Raw genomic sequence first — 20737 nt, forward strand, 5'->3', positions numbered from 1 at the left:
TGAAGGTAATCAAGCGGCCATCTAGCTCAGAAGCAACAAAGCCCACATGGAAGAAGCATACCAGCCTATGCAACCACGAGGTGTCGAAGGGATCAGGTGTAAGGCATCATCAGAACAAAAAATCTTACCATAGTGAATGATGGGGGGAGTGCAGAGTGGAGATCCAAAGCACATTAGTAGGCCACTGGAGATCCCCTTGCAGAGGAGTCTCTGGGAGGAGATGAGCCAGTCAGGGTGCGATGTAACAATGATGAGAAATACAACCTTCCTCTAGTTCCTAAAGGTTTCCTCCCCGCTCCCACTACCATGACTCGAATTCTATCTTGCAAGACTGGCTAGACCAGAGGAGGTACACTGGTACAGATAGGAACTGAAAATACAGGGAATCCAGGATGGATGAGCCCTATAGGACCAGTGGTGTGAGTGGCAAAACAGGGAGGGTAAAGGGAGAATGGGTAGGAAAGAGGGAACCGATTACATGGAACTGTGTGTGACCTCCTCCCTGGGGGACAGACAACCGAAAAGTGGGTGAAGGGAGACGTCGGACAGGGCAAGATATGACAAAATACCCATTTATAAACTATCAAGGGCTCACGAGGGAGGGGGGAGCGGGGAGGGAGGGGAAAAATGAGGACCTAATGTCGGGGGTTTAAATGGAGAGAAAATGTTTTGAGAAACGATGTACAAATGCGCTTTACACAATTGATGTGTGTATGGATTGGGATAACAGTTGTATGAGCCCCTAATAAAATGTTAAAAAAATTAAAAAAAAAAAAAGATATGCTAAGCATGTTCTTCTCGATTTTCTAACTCTAGATCTTTGCACATTTCATTTTAATATGTGGCTTTGTCTTCCGGAGCTTTCCTTTGAAATTTTCTGTTCAGCTTTTTTACTTATTTCTTCTGTTTGCTTTAGCTACTTGATGGTTCAGAGCAAGTTTCAGAATTTCGTCTTACATACACTTGGATCTTTTCTTCTTTTTCTGTCTTTTTAATGACCTTTCTTTTCTGTCTTTTGCGTTCTTCATAAATTATTTCTTGAGGTCCTCCCACAGCTTATCAGGTCACCTGTCACTAGTGTCCAGTGCATCCAATCTTGAGATGTTCTCAGAGTTCATGTGCGATACACTCAAGATAATCTTTTGGCTCTTATGGACTTGTTTTCATTTTCTTCAGCCCAAAGCTGAACTTATGCACCAGAGATGGTCTATTCCACCGTCAGGCCCTGGCCTGGCTTTAGCTGGTGATACTGAGCTTCTCCATTGTCTCTTCCCCAGATGGAACTCAAATTCAGTCAATTTGCAAAATTCTATCATGCGCTCTCCAGCTTCACTCCTATTCCCAAGACCATATGTCCCAACTGCTTCTCTTACCTCATTGTTCCCAACTTCTGCATTCCAAATAATCATCTATGCATCTTAATTGTGCATTTGATCAAATTTCAAATTCTTTATCACTAGTTTTTGTGGTTGGTGCATACTGTAATGTGAATAATAGTTATATTTATTGGATTTCCGTGAAGGGGGGGGAGGATAGATAAAATCCTGTCGATATTGTACTTCAGGATTGATTTTACATTGTCCTTTTTGACAATGCAACGTCATTCCTGTTGATTGTGTCATTCCCTGCACAGTGAAGCATATGATTTTCTGATCCAAAATGGCCAATACCATTCATTGCACACGGCTTTTAGTGACTACTTCCTCTGAAGTGGGCAACCAATTCCTTCATTGTCTGTTGTTAGTCTAGAAGCTCTGCTGAAACCTGTTCCCTTTGGGTGAACCTGCTGACATTTGAAATACCAGTGACTTAGCTGTGCTTGCTTCAGCGGCACATATACTGAAATGCCAGTGACTTAGCTACCAGCACCATAGCAACACACAAGCCACTCCAATACAACAAGTTGACAAGTGGTGGAATTCAGTGATAGTCATTTCAAATTTCTTTCCATTCAAATTTCTTAAAATCTATTAAATGGTGATGTGTGGATCAATAAGCAATTACGTACATAAAAAATAATGCTTGCCAGGAGGGTGGAGGGAACATTAGGGAGAAAGGGGAACCGATTACAAGGATCTACATACAACCTCCTCCCTGGGGGACGGACAGTGGAGAAGTGGGTGAGACGTCAGATGGTGTAAGATATGACAAAATAATAACTTATAAATTATCAAGGGTTCATGGAGGAGAGGGGATAGGGGAGCAGGGAGAGGGGGAAATGAGCTGATACCAAGGGCTCAAGTAGAAAGCAAATGTTTTGAGAATGATGAGGGAAACGTACAAAAGTGCTTGACACAGTAGATGTATGTGTGAATTGTGGTAAGAGTTGTATGAGCCCCCAATAAAATGATTTAATTATTAAAAAAACAATAATGTTTGCTATTTAAAACCACCCTGTTGGGAATTTGCTTACCTTCGTTCTGCATTTGTCTGATTTATAAGCTTCTTCTCAAGATGGTGCATTTGTTCTCTGATGTCAACAGATGTAGTATATTCTCTTCCTGTATCTTTCTACAGCATTATTGGAAATCATCATGAAAAATGGAAGCACGGCTGGAAATGGCCCTCATCACCGAAGACCATCAGGATGCGGTGTTCAGAACAAGACTAATTGCACAAAGGACAGCACATCTGCTAGTGGTGAAAGTCCAAAAGGCTACACCAGAGACCAAGTAGATGGAGTTCTCAGGTAAGAATAAGTATGATTTCCACGTTAGCTATGCTTGATGCTAATGTTTTTATGTGGAAAGGCTTGAAATGTTTGAATTAAAATTTAATAGAAGAACAAACATTGGGGAACTGAACTCTGTTCGTCTCCAGTTTCATGTTCTTTGTGGGATCAGTCAGTAATTGACCAGCTCAGCTTTAGTCCTTGAAGCAACTATACAGTGACACAAAGCTACTTCGAAATACTTTTGGAAAAGGACAATTATTTCGAGTTTTTGCTACAGTACACTACTGAGATTGGGATATTAAAAAGAGGTGAAGAGGGGGTTATGTCTTATGTAGAAATACAAACGGGAAAATTAGATATAAGAAGAAAGTTGAGGTTAGTAACAACACCATTTTTCATTGTTCATGTATATTAATGATGAGTGGTTGCTGTTTTCTATTCATGTTCTTTCTTCAAGGCTATTTTTGAGTGTATAGGTGCAAAAACCGAAACGTTCGCTCCCTTTTTTATCTTATTCTTATTATCCTGCCTCACTTTTTTACTTTTACCTCATTATGCACTTCTGTATACAACAGAAAATTAGGTGGCATAAGAATTATAAACTGAGTTTGGAGATCTGCCGTGTGTGTGTGTGTGTGTGTGTGTGTAACATTTCTGTAAGTAAAACATTGACTAAACAACTCTAGGGGGGACGGGGAACCTTTTGTTTCCTGCTATGTAAGGAAAATGTGGCCTCTTTTTACTGCCCTAGGAAAACCAAAGTGTAAGGATGAAGAATTCTGAACAAGGATTGCTCAGATACTTCTCGAGGCAGACTTACAGTAAAATGACTAGCTCAAGTAGTCAGGGATTCAGTCTCATTCTCTTTTGCCCTTTTTTTGTTTATTTCTCTTTAAATTGACTTTTATTCCCCCCTTCCACCATTATTAGAAATAAAATACTGAAACAAAATTTTTCCTACCTTAGGTTCTTAGTTCATTCTTTTTTAACTTATTATAATTGTATCCATTTGTATTGAAGAAAACGGATTTATCACATAGCCTCAATTTTTATTTATTTATTTGTTTGTTTGTTTGTTTTTGTTTTTAACATTTTATTAGGGGCTCATACAACTGTTATCCCAATCCATACACACATCAATTGTGTAAAGCGCATTTGTACATCGTTTCTCAAAACATTTTCCCTCCATTTAAACCCCTGACATTAGGTCCTCATTTTTCCCCTCCCTCCCCGCTCCCCCCTCCCGCGCCTCAATTTTTAAATCAAGTAACAATACATTTATATTTTGCCTTTTCCCCTATATATTTAAATGCTAAAGCTTAATTATAACCTTTTTCTGAGTGTGACCACAATAAGGAAAAGCTCTCTTCTGATAGTATGGCATAGTAAAGACGATTTGATTAGCATGAATGCAAGAGAATCACTTTGAGAGCACAACTTTGCTGCTAACCACTTTCGTCACTGCTGCACTGTGTCAGACATGGTAAATAATGAGAGACTTGCTTTCTAGTGTCTTTCAGAAGAAGCTTTCCGTAAGGGAGGGTACTGAAAGGTATTCCTGGAAACCACATCTAAAGTTGTGTTTTCTTGTAGGAACTACTTTATGTTAGAAGAACATGTCCTTAGTGAAGAACAAATTTTCATTTAGAATCATTTTGTGATTTTTTTTTCTAAGAAAGGTTGCACCAAAGAGCTTCAAGTTCATGGGAAATGAAATTAAAATGACTTTTCTTTTTCCATGAGCTTTTTTGAAGCCCTGTATGTAGAACCTATATGGCTCCCTGGTGGTGTACTGGTTACGCATTGTGCTGCAGTCAGCAAGGTCAGCCGTTCAAATCCACGAACTTCTCCAAGAGAAAAAAGTGAAGCTTTCTACTCGGAATTATAGACTCGGAAGCTCACAGAGGCAGTTTTCCCTGTCCCATAGGGTCACTGTAAGTTGCCATCAACTCGATTGCAGTGAACTTGGATTTTGGTTTTGTAGAACCTGTACATTTGAACATATCAGAACAATACTATAGTTAGAAGTTCTGAAGAATAGCAGTCTCTCAAAACTAGTGTTGTTGTTTTTAAGTCCAACCCCCCACCCATTTTCATTTCTACTTACTCAAAGCTTGCCTTCAAAGGAAAAGAGACAGGCAAGATGTAGTAGCAATAAGGGAGAGCAGTGATATCTTTGTTGTGACTTTGATAATATATATCAAATATGAATGGTTATCCAAAGAACATCTGGACAATGGAAAAATGAAGATGGTGGAGGGTATAGATAACTGGTTATATGTGGCCAGATGAAGTGGAGAAATAAAACATTAAGGGCGTTTGTGTCTGTTGGCTGCTATTTTTTTCTGAGACATTTGATGTAAGATTGTTATCTGAGTGACAACTTGAGGAGTGTGGTAGAAGTATGGAATAATTAGAAAGAAGAAAGGCATAGGGAATGAAAGATTGCTGGTTAGCTTTGAGGATCCAATCAATTTGAGACTGAATTCTTACGGGGTAGCTTAGCCATGTACCTGTATTAGAGATTGATTGGTGAATAATTTGAGTATACTGTTTTATTAGCAAATAAATTACGCATAGAATTTATTTAAAACATATATATATCTCTGATCCCCTTTGGGGACTAAGATTGATGGGAACATCCTTTAATAGAATATATGTTGTTGTTAGGCGCCATCAAGTAGATTTTGACTCATAGTGACCCTGTGCACTACAGAAGGAAATGCTGCCTGGGCCTGCCCCATCCTCACACCCATTCTGTGGGAGCCTATTGCTGCACCAACTGTGTCAGCCCATCTGAGGGTTTTCATCTTTCACTGACCCTCAAGCCTGATGCCCTTCTCTGGGGTTTGGTCTCTCCTGGTAACGAAGTCCTGAAACAAAGTCTCACCATCCTTGTTGCTAAGGAGCATTCTGGCTGTACTTCTTCCAATAGAATCTCGGAGTTTAAAATACTTCTATCATTGTCTTACAAAAGAATTGCCCTGCTAAATCATGTAACAGTCATCCAATTTATTAGTTTATAGAAGTGTTGCTTTAGTGAAATAGCAGATCACTAGCAAAAGCATCTTGGATGTTTTTGTTTTTTTGCTTTCCTTATACCCAGGGGATTTTTCTGAAAAAATCCATGCTATCTTGTTGGTTAGCATGATTATGCCAACAAGTTGCTCAGTAACAGTTTGGCTCAATGGGGAGAAGCCATGCAATAACACTGCATTCGTTGCATAAGTACGAGGGAGTGTACGGGGAAGACTGAAGAAAGAGTGGGTAACTTTGTAAAACTAGCATTGTGTGAAACTAAACATTGTTTGTTTTCTTTGAGTTAGAAAAATAGCTGAGAAAAATACGTCTTGGACCTAATTGGAGGAAGTTTTTAATGTCTCATTTGGAAAAGGAATATCTTTTAGACATTTAGAATATCAGTTTGAAATAATTTTCTGGGCTTTCATTTTATTTTTCAATTCAGATGTTTTGTATAATTGCTAAATCATATGAATTGTGTTGATTTGAAATTTGGTTCTGATTTAAGCTGCAGCCCTTTAAAGAAAAAGAATAGAAATCATATGCCAGGCCTAGAAAGGAAGTAATCATTTGCGTTAGAGATAAACAAGTACACTAATTAAATTTAGCATCTTTTCAAATAATCAACTCTACCTCTATGAAAGAAAGAGTTAAAAAACCCTCTTTCCCACTGCCCATCCCCCTGGTGACATGGGGGTTAGGAGTTGGACTGCTAATCCAAAGGTCTGCCATGCAAAATCGCCAGCACCTTAGAGGGAGAAAGAGGAGGCCTTCTGTCCTGGAAAGATCTCCAGCTTTGGAAACCCACAGAGGCACTTTTGCTCTCCTGTTTGAGTCACCATGAGTCAAAATCAACTTGACAGTCCTCTCCACACATTCCCTGTTTTCATCCCCTTAAGAAATAGAGGATGGATTCTATATTCTTTTCTTAACTGTGGATCTTCACACAGATATGTTTGGCCTTGCACAATATTTACTTCCAGGACAAAGAATGGGTTACCTCTTTTTCATTTCTTTGTTTTTAAAACCCTTTGGTGAAAATAAAGAAAGTTTGAAATGTTTTGGTGAGGATGGAAAAGAGGGTTTGATCATTCAGAAAGAAGTTCATAGTAAAAATGTGGCCAACACATGTAGTTGGTAACATGATCATGGCATGGTCAATATGAACGGTAATTTCTCAAGTCTGAAAATTTAGGTAAATGAGTAGGAGGGGGTAGCCCCCCAAAACGGGAATTGTGCTTGGCTGAGCCAAGCTTTCGTAGTATGCGATTTTCCTGCGAGGCCAGCATCTAGCAACTGACTGAGTTAGTGCACTCGATGGCATCACCTGGGAAGGCTCTCTCTGGTCACAGTGAATTCTTTCGTAAAAGCCGTTTCACTTGAACCACATTTTTTATGATGGCTGATTTAAGAGAATAGTATGTGGCTGTGAAATTTTATTTCCTGCGCCGGAAAAATGCCTCAGAAGCTGTTACGATGTTGAACACACCATACAAGGACAGTGCGATGGGAAAAACTCAAGTAGATGAGTGGTTCTCTCGTTTCAAAAAAGGTGAAATGTCGACTGATGACAAAACTCGTTTTGGACATTCATCCACTTCCTGAACAGATGAAAATGTCTACTTGCCATGCATTTGGAGCTCTCTTCATCAGGTCAAACTGTTAATCGAGCTTTTAAAAAGATTGATTAACAGTGCGCAACAAAAAGGCCTGATTTGTGGCAGATGGGGGGACTGGTTTTGCTACCATAACATTGCATCTGCTCACACAGTCATGTCATTATACCAGTTTTTGGCAAGAAACAGCATACCTGCCTCTCTTGCCCCACACGCCTTACTCACCTGACCTCGCTCCGTGTGACTTCTTTTTGTTTCCACGAATGAAGAGGAACATGAAAAGACAGCAATTTGATGGCATAGAAAAGGTGAAGACAAAACAAGGAGAGGTGATGTCAACCATCCAAACAAATGAGTTTGAAAAATGTTTGCAAGAATGGAATTGCATATTTGACAAATGTATTGAGTGTAATGGAGAGTATTTGAAGGTTGATGAGGTTGTTTTGTAAAAAAAATTTTAATAACATGTTTTGAGGGGGTATGGATTCCGGTTTTGGGGGGGTACCTCTTGTATATTTCAAAGAATCCTTAAAACATACTGTCTTCTGGTGATGACAACTTTTCGAAGAATTTCTCCACTGGTGTATAATCAAAAATTTATTAAAAGGAAAATATGGTAGAATGGGACAGTGGTAAGTATTCCTGAAATAATTACTTCTCCTGCCAGCCAATTTCTCTCTGTAATAATGCTTAGCTTTATGACCATTCTCTATAGGACTTTAAATTCCAGCCTCCCTCCTTACACTATCCCAGTGAAATCCTCTCCTGGGGTACCTTTTTTCTTGCCCAGCTCTTTGTGTGCTGAAAGTACCAATACCTGACCATTTTAGGGCAGTGGTTCTCAACCTTCCTAAGGCCACAACCCTTTAATACAGTTCATGTTGTGATGACCCCCCCCCCACCATAAAATTATTTTCTTTGCTACTTCATAACTGTAATTTTGCTACTGTTAAGAATCGGGCGACCCCTGTGAAAGGGTTATTCGACCCCCAAAGGGGTGGCGACTCACAGGTTGAGAACCACTGTTTTATAGGATCCATCCAGTATATAATTAAACCAAAGGTGCATCCAAACCAAAGATGACTTTAAGATGATTAAATATTTAGTTACAACTTTCTCTCATTTTCCATATTCAGATAGTGCCTGTCACATTTTTAGCTCAATTTCTTCTACCTTTAGTTCTCTTCTTTCCCAAGTTGACTTTCGGTGCCAACAACATTGTAAAACCATATTCATTGTCATTGGTCCTAACATGACTTTCCATCCATCCATCCATCCATCCATCCGTCCATCCGTCCATCCGTCCATCCGTCCGTCCGTCCGTCCGTCAATTCACCCAGTCAACCAACCAACCAACCAATACAGGTGATCAGCAAGCCTAGAAGAGAAGTCAAAAACAATAGGCAATTGAAGTACATTGTGATAATTGTTGAGATAGAGCTCAATTCAAAGGGATTTTAGAGTATATAAAAGAAACATAAACTGGAAGAGTCGGGGTGGTTGTAGAAGGAAGACCTAAGCTGAGATCTAAAAACTGTAGAAAGTGGCTAAGCAAGAACGAAGGCAGAAAAGGTGTGTTCTGGGCATAAAAAGATGATTTGCAAGTGCCAAAATGCTTCCAAGAAAATGGAATGAAAAGAGGATGGGATTTTTCCATGAACTAGTTAAAGCCCCCTGGCATCAAAGAGGCAAATAGAAAGAGCATGGGTTTTCTAGAGTGAAGGGTCTTCTTTATTTATTCTAGTTCTGAGACAGCAAGATATTTCAAGTCAGACAAACTGAAGTTTAAATCCTTGCTAGTGAGGCTGGTCATGATCACCCTGTTTAAAATAGTAGGCGTTGCTTCCCATTCCCTATTTTCCTTTGCCACTTTATTTTCCCCAAAATACCTGACACCACATAGTATGTACTTTATACTTTGTATATTTACTTATTGCCTGCCTCACACCCACTTGTAAATTTAAAGTGAATGGAGATGTATTTTATTCACTGTTCTAACATTAGTAAGTTTTCGTTAAATACTTGTCATAGGGGTATAGGGGTTACCAGTAGATTGCAAACGATATGGTCAGCAGTTTGAAACCACCAGTGGCTCCACAGGAGAAAAAGACGACTTTCTACTCCCATAAAGAGTTCGTCTCAGAAACCCACAAGAGCAGTTCTAGCCTGCCCTATAGGGTGGCTCTGAGTCAGAATTGACATGAGAGCGGTGAGCTTGGTTCGGTTTGGTTGTTTGGTTTAGTTTTTAGCTATTGTTAGTTATGTTTGTCGGTTTACTTAACCACTGGGAACTTGCGTTTTTGCTCATTGATTAAATAAGAGTCTTGGCTACCCAGTAAGGTGTAAATAAAATAATTTGTGCAAAATAATGATAACACAGTAACGTAATTCTCTCTCAAGTCATTGTCATCAAATGTATTCTGAAATACAGATTTATAAAGTATTTTAGAAAGTTAATGAGCATTTTATATATTGCCTTAACATCTTAATAGGGTTTGAGTAAGCAGCCTGTAATCAGTTAACAATTCTGCAACAAAATATACAAATATGTGCCTCCTTTTTGCCTGTGGGAAAATTCCGTTATCTTTCCAGACCATTCTCCCATGACTGCTGTAGCCCTGTCGTGTGTATTTCATAGGTGATGTGAAGACTAGAGTACCTTCCTGTCTGTTCAGGTTAAGATTTTTGCCTCAAGTCAGGTTTTTGCAGTCAAATAGTTATAGAATAACTTTCATTTTTCAGAGCTTTATGGATTTTGGAACATGAATATGGGATTGTGGACCTGTGCCTGACACACAGTAGGTGTTCTGTAAATGCCTGCCACCCACATTTTTCCTATCACATTGCCTCTAAACACCTCTAGGAAAATGAGTCTCTCTTCAAAGGCAGGGACTGTTCTCTGTTTTGTTCACTGATATACCCCCGGTGCCTCTGGCTGGGACATGGTTGGTGCTCAATAAATGTTGTTGATAAATATAAGACATGTCAAGTTCTTGAAATAAAGTGGATGTATATTAATCGTACTTAAGTCTTTAAAGTGGATAGAATCTGATTTTCACTATTATTACTATAAAAATATTACATAACAGACTTTTGTTGATGGTGGTTATAAGAAATGTTTTACAATCTTATCTATGCCGTCCCCTTTCCCCTTGTTCATATAACACATGAGTGATGATTTGTATCATTACAAGAGAGCTGTTTCATTTATTCAAAAAGTATCTTTTAAAAATACATTTTTTAAAAGTATTTACTGAGTACCTATATGTTCCAGGCATCTTGATAGCTAATAGGCTCAGTAATGAAAAAAGACCTTGTCCCTGTTGGAAAACTTGGAGTTAGTCTTTGCAATTCTTTTGCTGCCAGTTAACAATTTATGCTTCATATTCTTTTACCTGTTGCTGCCTCTGTCATCAAGGCACCCCTGCATGGAACGCATTTCAAATCACCAAGTCTACCACACATGTACATACATACATGTGTACACACACACACACACACACAACATTCTAAATGGACTGTGGAATTTAGTGAATGGGAATTATTGGCATCCAAAAATATTTAATGTTCTCTGCTCCATTCAGAATATCTCCTTTCTACGTCTATCAACATTCTCAGTTAAATATCTAAGAGTACCAAATATGTAACTAAATTTTAAGAATGTGTTCAGCATAATGAAACAAATAAAACAAAGATTTTTGAGTTGCTTGATCTAGTTTATTATGAGATTCTATATTTTTCAGAGAGCAACATAGGCTAATGTTGGCCTGAATTCATGTGATTTACAGTTTAAACCATAGGCTCATCCATAGGCATTAACCTATTGTTTTGATACTAGCTTGCATTACGTGACAAGAAAACTCTTGGAATGTGATGTATATTAATCTTCAGCTGTAATTTATCTGTGAGGAATTTGAGAACCTCTTTATGTGGTTCAGAGTACTGTGAAACCGGTTTCATTCTCTAATTGTAGTGATAGAGTGCGCCGTGCCCTTCCTGCACACTTATTGCAGGCTTGGCTTGGCTTCTTCATAGCTGTGATAAACGGCATGAAGGGCAATCTCATGCCCAACTGTCCTTAGACTGGGAAGAGTTTGGAGGATGATCTGTGGTTAAGAAGGCAAGTAAAACATACTACACCTTAAAAGGCTAAGCTCTCATATAATGTCAAGAAAACAATTCATAGTGCTTGAGACTCTTCTAATGAAGTAAAAGCTAGAGCTAGTACATGACGTTCTCCCTTGAAATTTACATTGTAACGCACTCTCTTGTTCACAGCATAAACAAATGTAAAAATTACTATGAAGTACTTGGAGTTACAAAAGATGCTGGTGATGAAGATTTGAAAAAAGCTTATAGAAAACTTGCTTTGAAGTTTCATCCAGATAAAAACCATGCACCTGGAGCAACTGATGCTTTTAAAAGTAAAGTAAACCTTTTAAAGCAATTTCACTAAGCTCTTTTTAGAATCCATTTTGCCATGTTTCGGAATATTAAATTCTGCTTTTGGACTGGTGCATGTAGGAACCGGCGTAGGCAGGGGTCTGCAAAATCACTGAAAATGTCAGAATAATTATTTTAAGTGCATCTTGGCTTCGCAAAAGCAACATGTTAATTTTAGCAAAGCCTCGAAGTAACTTCCTAATGTTACCCATGCATGCTTTCTTGTTCACCAAACTCAGGTGGTGTGCTGCTTCTGCCTGAGCTCCTAGCCTGTTGCCATCTTGTTCTGAGTGAACTAAAAGTAAGATATAGTGCCTGCAAGTTTTAAGTTATTAGAGATCCTCTTGCTCAGCATTCTTAGATTTTTTATTAACTCAGGCCAATTTTTGCATTTCTTGTACATGGTTCTAACTAATGTGGGGTTTGTTTTTCCTTTTGAACAATTGGTTTCTTTCCTTGCGCCTCTATTTGTCTTTCTCTTTATTTCAGTAGCCTGCATTTTTTGTAAATGAATGTCAGAGAATGGGTTTGAGCATTTCATCTATTGTTACCTATATTTTATTCATCATAGCTAACTTGTAGTTCCTAGTAAAATGTTTCAGTGTTCAGTTGTTCATGCTTATAAATTTGGCATTCAAAGAGTTAACATTTAATACTTATGGCAAAGTGCTAGAGTCTTAGAATAACAGAAAGGGATACTCATTCTTAAGATGTTCCCAAAAGTTAGGACAGTATATTGATCTTTGAAAAACATACTGTTCAGTTATTTTCAAAATAGCATTTTTCTTGAAGGAAGTTCCCTGGGAACTTGGGAAATGATTAGGCTCGTACAAGAACGGCAGCTTCCAGGTGATGCTGGTGGAGTAAACTAGTGCTCGTAGTGAGGACCTTCATCAGGTCCTCCTGGTCCTTGATTTATAAGTTGCATTTTAAAAGTACAGGGCATGTTTTTTATATTAAAAACACTAATTTCTAAATAACTTTTCTGTCACCTCAGTGACTATGTGTGTCCATAAAATTGTGCCATTATTTCGTTTAACTCAAATACATAACTTCCATTATTAAACAAAACCAATATAGCTAAAAGAACTCAGGTTGATTCCTAAATTACTTACAGTTGGAAATTTTTCAAATAGAATAAATATTTATTTTTGTTTGTCTCACTTCTGGAGTTGAAATTCTACAAAGAGTGTTTAGCTTCCATAAATAAGTATGAAGTACTTTACATATACACAGTCACCGAGTTACTAGGTAAAGTAACCAAAATCTTTCAAGAACAAATTTCTTTGCCTTTATTCTACCTCTGCTACTCCTGTAAATTTTACTCAATTTATAAACTAAAAGCATTTAATTTAAAATATCAGATGCTTTTGAAATGTTTTGAAGTATTTTGTCAATGGATTATTTACTTTGGAGAAAGCTGTGGCCATCTGCTTCCATAAAGATTTACATCCTTGGAAACCTGGCGGGGCAGTTCTACCCTGCCCGATAGAATTGCACTACAGTAGGGTTATTTGGCTTCTGCCAATGGGTGGGATGAGGGGTTACTCTCATGTTTGTAGCCTGCTAAGTGATTTCAGTATGAATTCTTCATTATTGTTAACATTAAGTTACTTCTTTCTCCCACTTCTGTATTGAAGCCATGTTAGCATTATTGGTACATTAAATGTGTGTACCTGTATCTCTACAGAGTGTGTTGCATTTTGAAGAGGTGAGCAGTATGAATGTCATCCCAGGAAGCCAGCTAGACTCTCAGAAGGGGTTTTGCAAGGTAGTTATACTTTGGTGTGGTACATTTCAGAGCTTTCTACTCTGCTTTGCAAGTCTCCAAACTCACTGTCAGTGTGCCTGGATATAGCTGGAGGAGAGGCTCACATTATTCAGTGCACAGGAGGTTATCTGTAGATCAGAATGTCAATGTATTAATCCCAAAGAGGATCAAAATAGGGAGGTGGTGGATGAGCCCAATTTTTTATTCAGTGGAAATAACCTCAAGTTGTAATCCACAGATGCTTGATGAGTCAAGGTAGTTAATTAGAAGATGTTACAGCTAGTGTCATCACACAGTGATGGCAGTTTGCAGTCATTCAACACACAGGATATTTGAATTATCTCATTTTGTTTCTAGCCACTCAATCTTGATTTCCAGCTTTGACATACCAAGCAGTTTGTCTCTAATCTGTTTATCATCTGCATAGTGTTGTCTTCTATATAAAAGTTAATGTAATAAAGCACAGAAGATGGGAAATGCTTTGCATTTTCTCCAAGAATAAGGAAAGGGAAAATTGGTTGAAAGACTTCAATTAGATAAAAGAGACATTTGTATGTATTTTAGGCTTCTATAGAGCAATAGAAACAGTGAGATGGGTAGATAGATAAGTAGGTATATGTATGTGTATGCTGTTAGATGCCGTTGACATCTAACTTGACAACCCGCATGACAAAATAGAACGTCCCTACAGGGTTTTCGAGGTTGAAATCTTTAAGGGAGCGGATCAGGGTGTTTTCCCCACAAAGTCCCACTGGGTGGGTTCAAACCACTATTCTTTTGCTTAATAACCAAGTACAAAAATGTTGTGCTGCCAGGGCAAAACAAAGAACAATGAGTTTAATCCCACCTCTCAGGGTAGGTATTGTAGAGAAATAGAGAATATGATAATGCTCTCTTTCTTCAAAGAAATTATCATTCATAAAGGAGAGATAAGTCTTGCATAGAATATTCACAATAATGGTAATGCTTAATACTTTGTAAAGTATTTTATAGTTTGTTCTGTTTATTATTGTTATGAAAAATGGTGTGAAATAGGAGACCACCATCGTACTCCTTTCATAAATGAGAAAATAGAGCCTCAGAGATAGTAACTGATTTGCCCAGGATCTCCCAGAAAAATGAATATAATGAAGTACTTAAAATACAGCATCAAGATATCTGATGAAAACTCAGCAGGATAAAGGAGGATTATGAGCAGAGTAATTAGAGAAGAGCTTCATATAATCGATGAGATTTGTGAGTTTAAGAGATGATTATAACTGTACAATGAGAGTAGAGAGGAGGTGTCAAGGGTCTGGCAGTGAACATGAGGTAAGCACTTTAAAAGTACCAAGAACTTCCACTTGCTGAAAGGTGGTATAGATAATTTCCTCCCTATTTTTCTCACTAAGTACTTCTGAAAACCCTAGATCTTATACAAGGAAACAGATAGGAGAAGCCTGAAAGGTACAGTGAAAAGGATACACAATAGCCAAAGTGAAGTTTTAGAACTAACCAAACAAACAAAAACAAAACAAGCTGTCAGCGGGCTGGATAGACAGAGAAGAGAGTCCATGACTCAGAATATGGAACAATAGACGTATACCCCATTGAACAAGAGACAGAAAGTAGAGCAAACAAGTAGACTGAGACTCATGGGACAAACAAAAGCCGTAACCCCCGTGCCATTGGGATACGGAGAGAAGAAGAGAACGGGTAGAGCTGAAAGAGTCCTCAAAGAAATAAAGACCTAAACTTCCTTGAGTTCTGTAAGATTGCAGGACGCAAGACAAATATTCACGAATTAATTATCCTGGCATTTCTGTATATTACGATTTATAATCACTTTTTTAAAAGCAATACGTTTTCAAGTCTCCTAAAATTGCTATACAGGTTTTATATAATTTCTACCAATATTGCAGCCAGACTTTTTTTTTTGTAAATAGAAGCAAGCTTCTTCTAAAAGTTACATGTACAGACAAAAGAACTCCAATAGCTAATATAATTTATTAAAAGAATGCAGTAAAAAATAGTTAATGCACCCAATTTTAAAATTTACTAGCAAGGGTCTTACAAAAATTTATGGAAAAAAAACTTATCTTTAAATCCCAGTTTTCCTGAGCTTTTGGAAAGCCCCCTTCTATACGGTTACAGTTATTAAACTGTGTGGTATTGGTGGTAGGATAGATATACATATATATTGATCATTGGAATGGAATACAGAACCAAGAAGACCTGTATGAGTGTGTCCAACTGATTTTTGACAAGAGCGTGAAAGTATTTCAGTAGAAGAAAGATAGCCTTTTCAACAAATAGTATTGAAGTAGGTGGACACTGATAGACAAAACTTAACTTTGACCTAAATCTCACACTTCATATAAAAATTACTCAAAATGCATCATCGATGTAAATGTAAAGAACAACTTTGTAACCTTTAGCAAAAATCACAGGAGCTAATCGTACGGCTAGCCAAAGATATATTAGACTTGACAGCAAAAGCATACTTCAAAACAGGAAAAGTTAGTAAATTAGATTTAATTAAAATGAAGAGCTTACTCCGAAAGACCCTATTAAAAGGGTGAGAAGATAGGCTGCAGGGTAGGAGAAGATATCTGCCAATCACATAACTGACAAAAGACTAGTATCTAGGATACGTAAATAAAAACCCAAAACTTAATAGGGGGAAAAAAATCTAATTAGAAATGGGCAAAAGACTTTCCACTGAAGACAATATATACACAATGTTAAGACAAAATGGATGTACTTTCTTTCAAAGCAGTTATGCAGACTTAAGCTGTCTAGTACGAAATACTTGTATTGGGAGATAATATGTGTACATGGACTAAATACATATTATATTGGCCAGTCTTTCGTCATATATAAAGTTTGCTTACCAACGTTTACTTACTTTTTCAGAGATTGGAAATGCTTATGCTGTTTTAAGCAACCCAGAAAAACGCAAACAGTATGACCTCACAGGCAACGAGGAGCAAGGTTGTAATCATCAAAACAATGGAAGATTTAATTTCCACAGAGGTTGTGAAGCTGATATAACTCCAGAAGACTTGTTTAATATCTTCTTTGGTGGTGGCTTTTCTTCAGGTACTTCAGTATTAAATTCTATGAAGCTAGGGACTCCCAGTTAGGCTGTTCATAGATTGGTATTTCTTCCTTAACTTTTGTTTTCTTTCCAAGTTTTACATTCTGTGATGATTTTTCCTAAAATAGGAAATGAAATTTCCTTTACTATAGCCTGTTTTTTCCCTAAGACACGTTTTTGTCTTATTTATCTAGTGTTCCTGTACTGTGAAAACCACACGTGGGTGACATTAACAGGCAGACGTTTGTCTTGCAATTTAGGAAGCTTGTGGTCTGAATACAGAGCACTGTCTCTGGAGGAAGGCCCTTGCCCTTCTGCCTCTGCGTCTTGGCGTCTGTCCTACCCTATCTGCTCTGTTCCCTTGTTCAGTCTCTGATAGTTCAAAAGACAGGCTCACCAGTATCTTCCAGCCAGTCCAGGCGTTTACTATTAACCTTAAAACTCCTCCAAGCGCTTCTACTTTTCAGGTATCTGTTAGAGCAGCCCACACTCTCCACATTGAGTCGATTTTAGTTATCTGGTGCTGCTGTATACCAGAAATACCACAAGTGGCTGGTTTGCACCAACAACTATATGAAATCTGAATTTAGAGTGTCTGTTCTAGGTCAAGTCTTTCTCTCCTACCGGGGCCCTTGTCTTTCAGCTTTTACTTCCTGGTCCCTTGGAGGTATCCACATGTCTTGACGTCTACCTTGTCCCATCTCTACTCTGATCCCTTGTTAAATTCCTTTCATATCTCAATAAGAGACTGTTTCAAGATACACCATACAGTAATCTTGCTTCACCAGTGTAGCAAAGGCAGCCTATTAGCAATAATCTACAGCACAAGTTTTCAGGGGACATCACCTAATGTATAACACTTTTTACTTTAAAAAAATAACACTGGTTTATACTGTATGTAGACTGAAGAGAGGGCATGGAAGTAAGAAATCCACTAATACTGTTTTAGGCAAATGCTGTTACAGTTAGGGGAGATATCCTGTGCCTTAGAAGGTTATTTGATGTAGATTCTGTAGAGCTCTCTGTAGATACTTTATTAATATTATTATAGATTGTTAATTTGGCATTTTTTGAAGGTTCTTCTTCCCATTGAAATAGTAGATAGTTCACTTCCAAGTATCTAAAAATTTTTTAATTAATATAAAAATAACTATTTATGTAAAAATAGGCTTGATGCAATTGATGTATGGAATGTTATGAGCTCCCCCACCCCCACCCCCACAAAAGGACTTAATTCAAACAAAAAGAAAGAGATGTGTGAAAGGAAGATTAAGTGATAATGTATTACATTTTAACCTAAATAAATAATTATTTAAATTAGACTACCAGTGTGAACTATTACAGCAGTATTGCCTAAATAAAAAGATTTTGTAGTACTAATGTAAGTACTATTAAACTCTATTAAATTTATTTGAATAGAAATTGATTTTCTCTAAGTTAAAATTAGAGCCCCAATCCAGTTTGTATTTATTTAAGGTGCTAAATTAAACATTTCACTCAAAAGTAGGAGAAGCTTTATGAATGTAGTCCGAATATTGTTGAGAAAGAACGTGAGTATTAAGTATTAACAGGAAATTTTATAAAGCAGTCTTGAAGGAAAAGCGAATGTATAGATATAAATCAATGATGGAAAATATAAGCCATATTTTTGGCATATTCAGATACATAACTGCCTGTCATTGAAAAGTTATTAACACGAATAATTTTGACAGAGAGTATTCTAGGAAGAATTTTAAATCTTTCAGGTAACAGTGAATTCAGCTTTGAATAGCTGATTTGTGTACTCCCTGCTGGGCATTAGCAGTTAAGTGCTCATATAACTACCAGAGAATTGGTGACACAACCACCTAAAGGTGCTGTAGAAGGCAGGCCTGGCAATCAGCTTTCAGAGGATCACAGTCTTTAAAATCCTTGGAAGCTGTTCTACTCTGCACACCGATTGCAGCCTAAGTCAGAGTCAACTAATCACAAATTGATTTGCAGTTCATTTGTCGGTTATGGCACAGTTATTCTGTCAGCCATTTCTAGCTGATCCTGATGACTCAAATAACTTGAGTATACATCAGGAAGAGAATGTTTGAATAAATTGTAGTATACCAATACCATAGTTTATTATAGAGCTATTTTTAATAATGACCTTGAGCTTCTAAGGATATTATCGATGCATTGTTAAGTGTAAAGAGTAAAGTTTAGGACTAATGATCCAGTGTTTGCCAAAGTCAGCAACAAAACAAAATCCTCCCTGATTAGGAAGGAGCTCTTCTTGTTTCTATGCAGGAGAAGGGGGAAAGTGTAAGATGAATTATTTCTGTTTTTATCTAGACTTGACTCAAATGGAGAGAGGATAATAGCACTTACTGTCCTACATTGACAAACATGATTTTTGAAATTAAGGAATAAATAGTTTTTCTGAGCATGATTGATTTTTCTAATGTCATTTTTAATTTCATAGGTAGTGTACATTCATTTTCAAATGGAAGAGCTGGTTATAGCCATCAACATCAGCATCGACATAGTGGACATGAAAGAGAAGAAGAAAGAGGCGATGTATGTTTATGACATTATTAGAAATTTTAAAAGGACTTACTTTCAGCCCAGGAAAGACAATTAGAATTGTCCTGAAATAAAGGAAATTGCTTTAGGAAGTAATGAATTGAACAGAAGTGTTCAATAGAAACTAAAAAACACTTTAGGAACATGTGAATTCAGCTTTGATAGCTGATTTGTGAGACCAGTAGAGGGTGGTGGTTATACAACATGATCCTTCAATTTTGGTTATCTTTGATTCTAATGAAAATATAAGGGGACCCCCTTCCCCAAAACAGAAAAAAATCCTCCTCTGGGAAGAGCTTTCCTAGTATGCATTTATCTGGTAGACCAGCATTCAGCAACTTCCTCTGAGTTAGTGCACCCAGTGGCATCACCTGGGAAAGTTCTCTCTGGTCACAATGAATTTTTTATTAAAATCAGTTTCACTAAAACATCCTTTTTTGCAATGGCCAATTTATTAGAACAGCATGTGACTAAAATTTTGTTCCCTGCTCGGGAAAAATGCCACAAAAACTGTTGTGATGTTGAACACAGCTTACAAGGACAGCACTATGAAAAAGCCCAAGTGTACAAGTGTTCCTCTCATTTCAAAAAAGGTGAAATGTCAATTGATGACAAACCTCCTAGATGTTCACCAACTTCCCAAATGGCTGAAAATGTGCACAAACTCATGCACTTGTGCTAGAAGACTGACAATGGACCATAAAAGAGATGGAGAAGTTATCTGATCTATCTTGACACTCAGTTCAGTAAATTTTAATGGAAGATTTGGGAAGGAGAAGGGCTGCAAAATTTGTGCCTTGGGTTCTGACTGACATCGAGTGGAAACATGCTGTCTTTGAAAGGACAACTCCAAAGCAACCTTTTTCCCAAGGTCATTACTGGTGACAAGAAATGATGCTTTTCTTACAACCGCAAAACCAAGCATCAATTAAGCCAGTGGGAGGGCGACATTATCACTTTGCCCAAAAAAATGCTAGTCAAATGAAATCAAAGATCAAGATAATGCTCATTTGTTTTTTTGATGTAGGTGGGTAGTGCATTTGGAGTTTGTTCCACCAGGTCAAACTGTTGATCAAGCTTGCTACTTAGAGGTTCTGAAAAGATTGCATAACAGTGTGCCACAAAAAAAGCCCTCATTTGAGGCAGACGGGATTGGTTTTTCCATCACGACAATGCACCTGCTCACGCAGCCATCTCCGCCAGTTTTTGGCAAAAATAACAGCATTCCTCTCTTGCCCCTTGCACCTTATTCACCTGACCTTACTCCATGCGACTTCTTTTTGTTTCCACAAATGAAGAGGGACATGAAGGGACAGTGATTTGACAGCATAGAAGAAAAAATACAGGGGAGGTGTTGTCAGCCATCCAAACAAATGAGTTAGAAAAATGTTTCCAAGAATGGAATTGCAGATTTGACAATTGTATTAAATGTAATGCAGAGTACTTTGAAGGTGATATGGTTGCTTTGTAAAAAAAAAAAAAAATTAAATACATGAGTTTGTGGGGAAATTCTAGAGTTTTGGGGGGAGGATACTCCCTTGTATACCTGCAGTGTGCATGCATTTTTGAAGATTCTCTTT

At 37.7% G+C, this 20737-nt stretch overlaps 1 protein-coding gene across 2 annotated transcripts in view; it reads left to right on the forward strand.

Moving 5' to 3' along the window:
* The first annotated feature begins 2522 nt into the window (after positions 1 to 2522).
* The window catches only part of DNAJB14 (DnaJ heat shock protein family (Hsp40) member B14), a 23664-nt gene continuing 5449 nt past the window's right edge, over positions 2523 to 20737 (forward strand). The window contains exons 1-4 of one of the 2 annotated variants that reach the window (XM_004703283.2): positions 2523 to 2689; positions 11590 to 11735; positions 16421 to 16606; positions 19057 to 19151. In XM_004703283.2, coding sequence (XP_004703340.1) covers positions 2535 to 2689; positions 11590 to 11735; positions 16421 to 16606; positions 19057 to 19151 — 582 coding nt within the window. In that variant the 5' untranslated portion in view covers positions 2523 to 2534. The remainder of the gene's footprint in view (positions 2690 to 11589; positions 11736 to 16420; positions 16607 to 19056; positions 19152 to 20737) is intronic. The other variant, XM_045284107.1, reaches the window with a different exon arrangement.

This window comes from Echinops telfairi, unplaced genomic scaffold (genome assembly GCF_000313985.2).
Source record: "Echinops telfairi isolate 266 unplaced genomic scaffold, ASM31398v2 ScPeMD7_7468;HRSCAF=8506_0, whole genome shotgun sequence".
Classification (NCBI taxonomy): domain Eukaryota; kingdom Metazoa; phylum Chordata; class Mammalia; order Afrosoricida; family Tenrecidae; genus Echinops; species Echinops telfairi.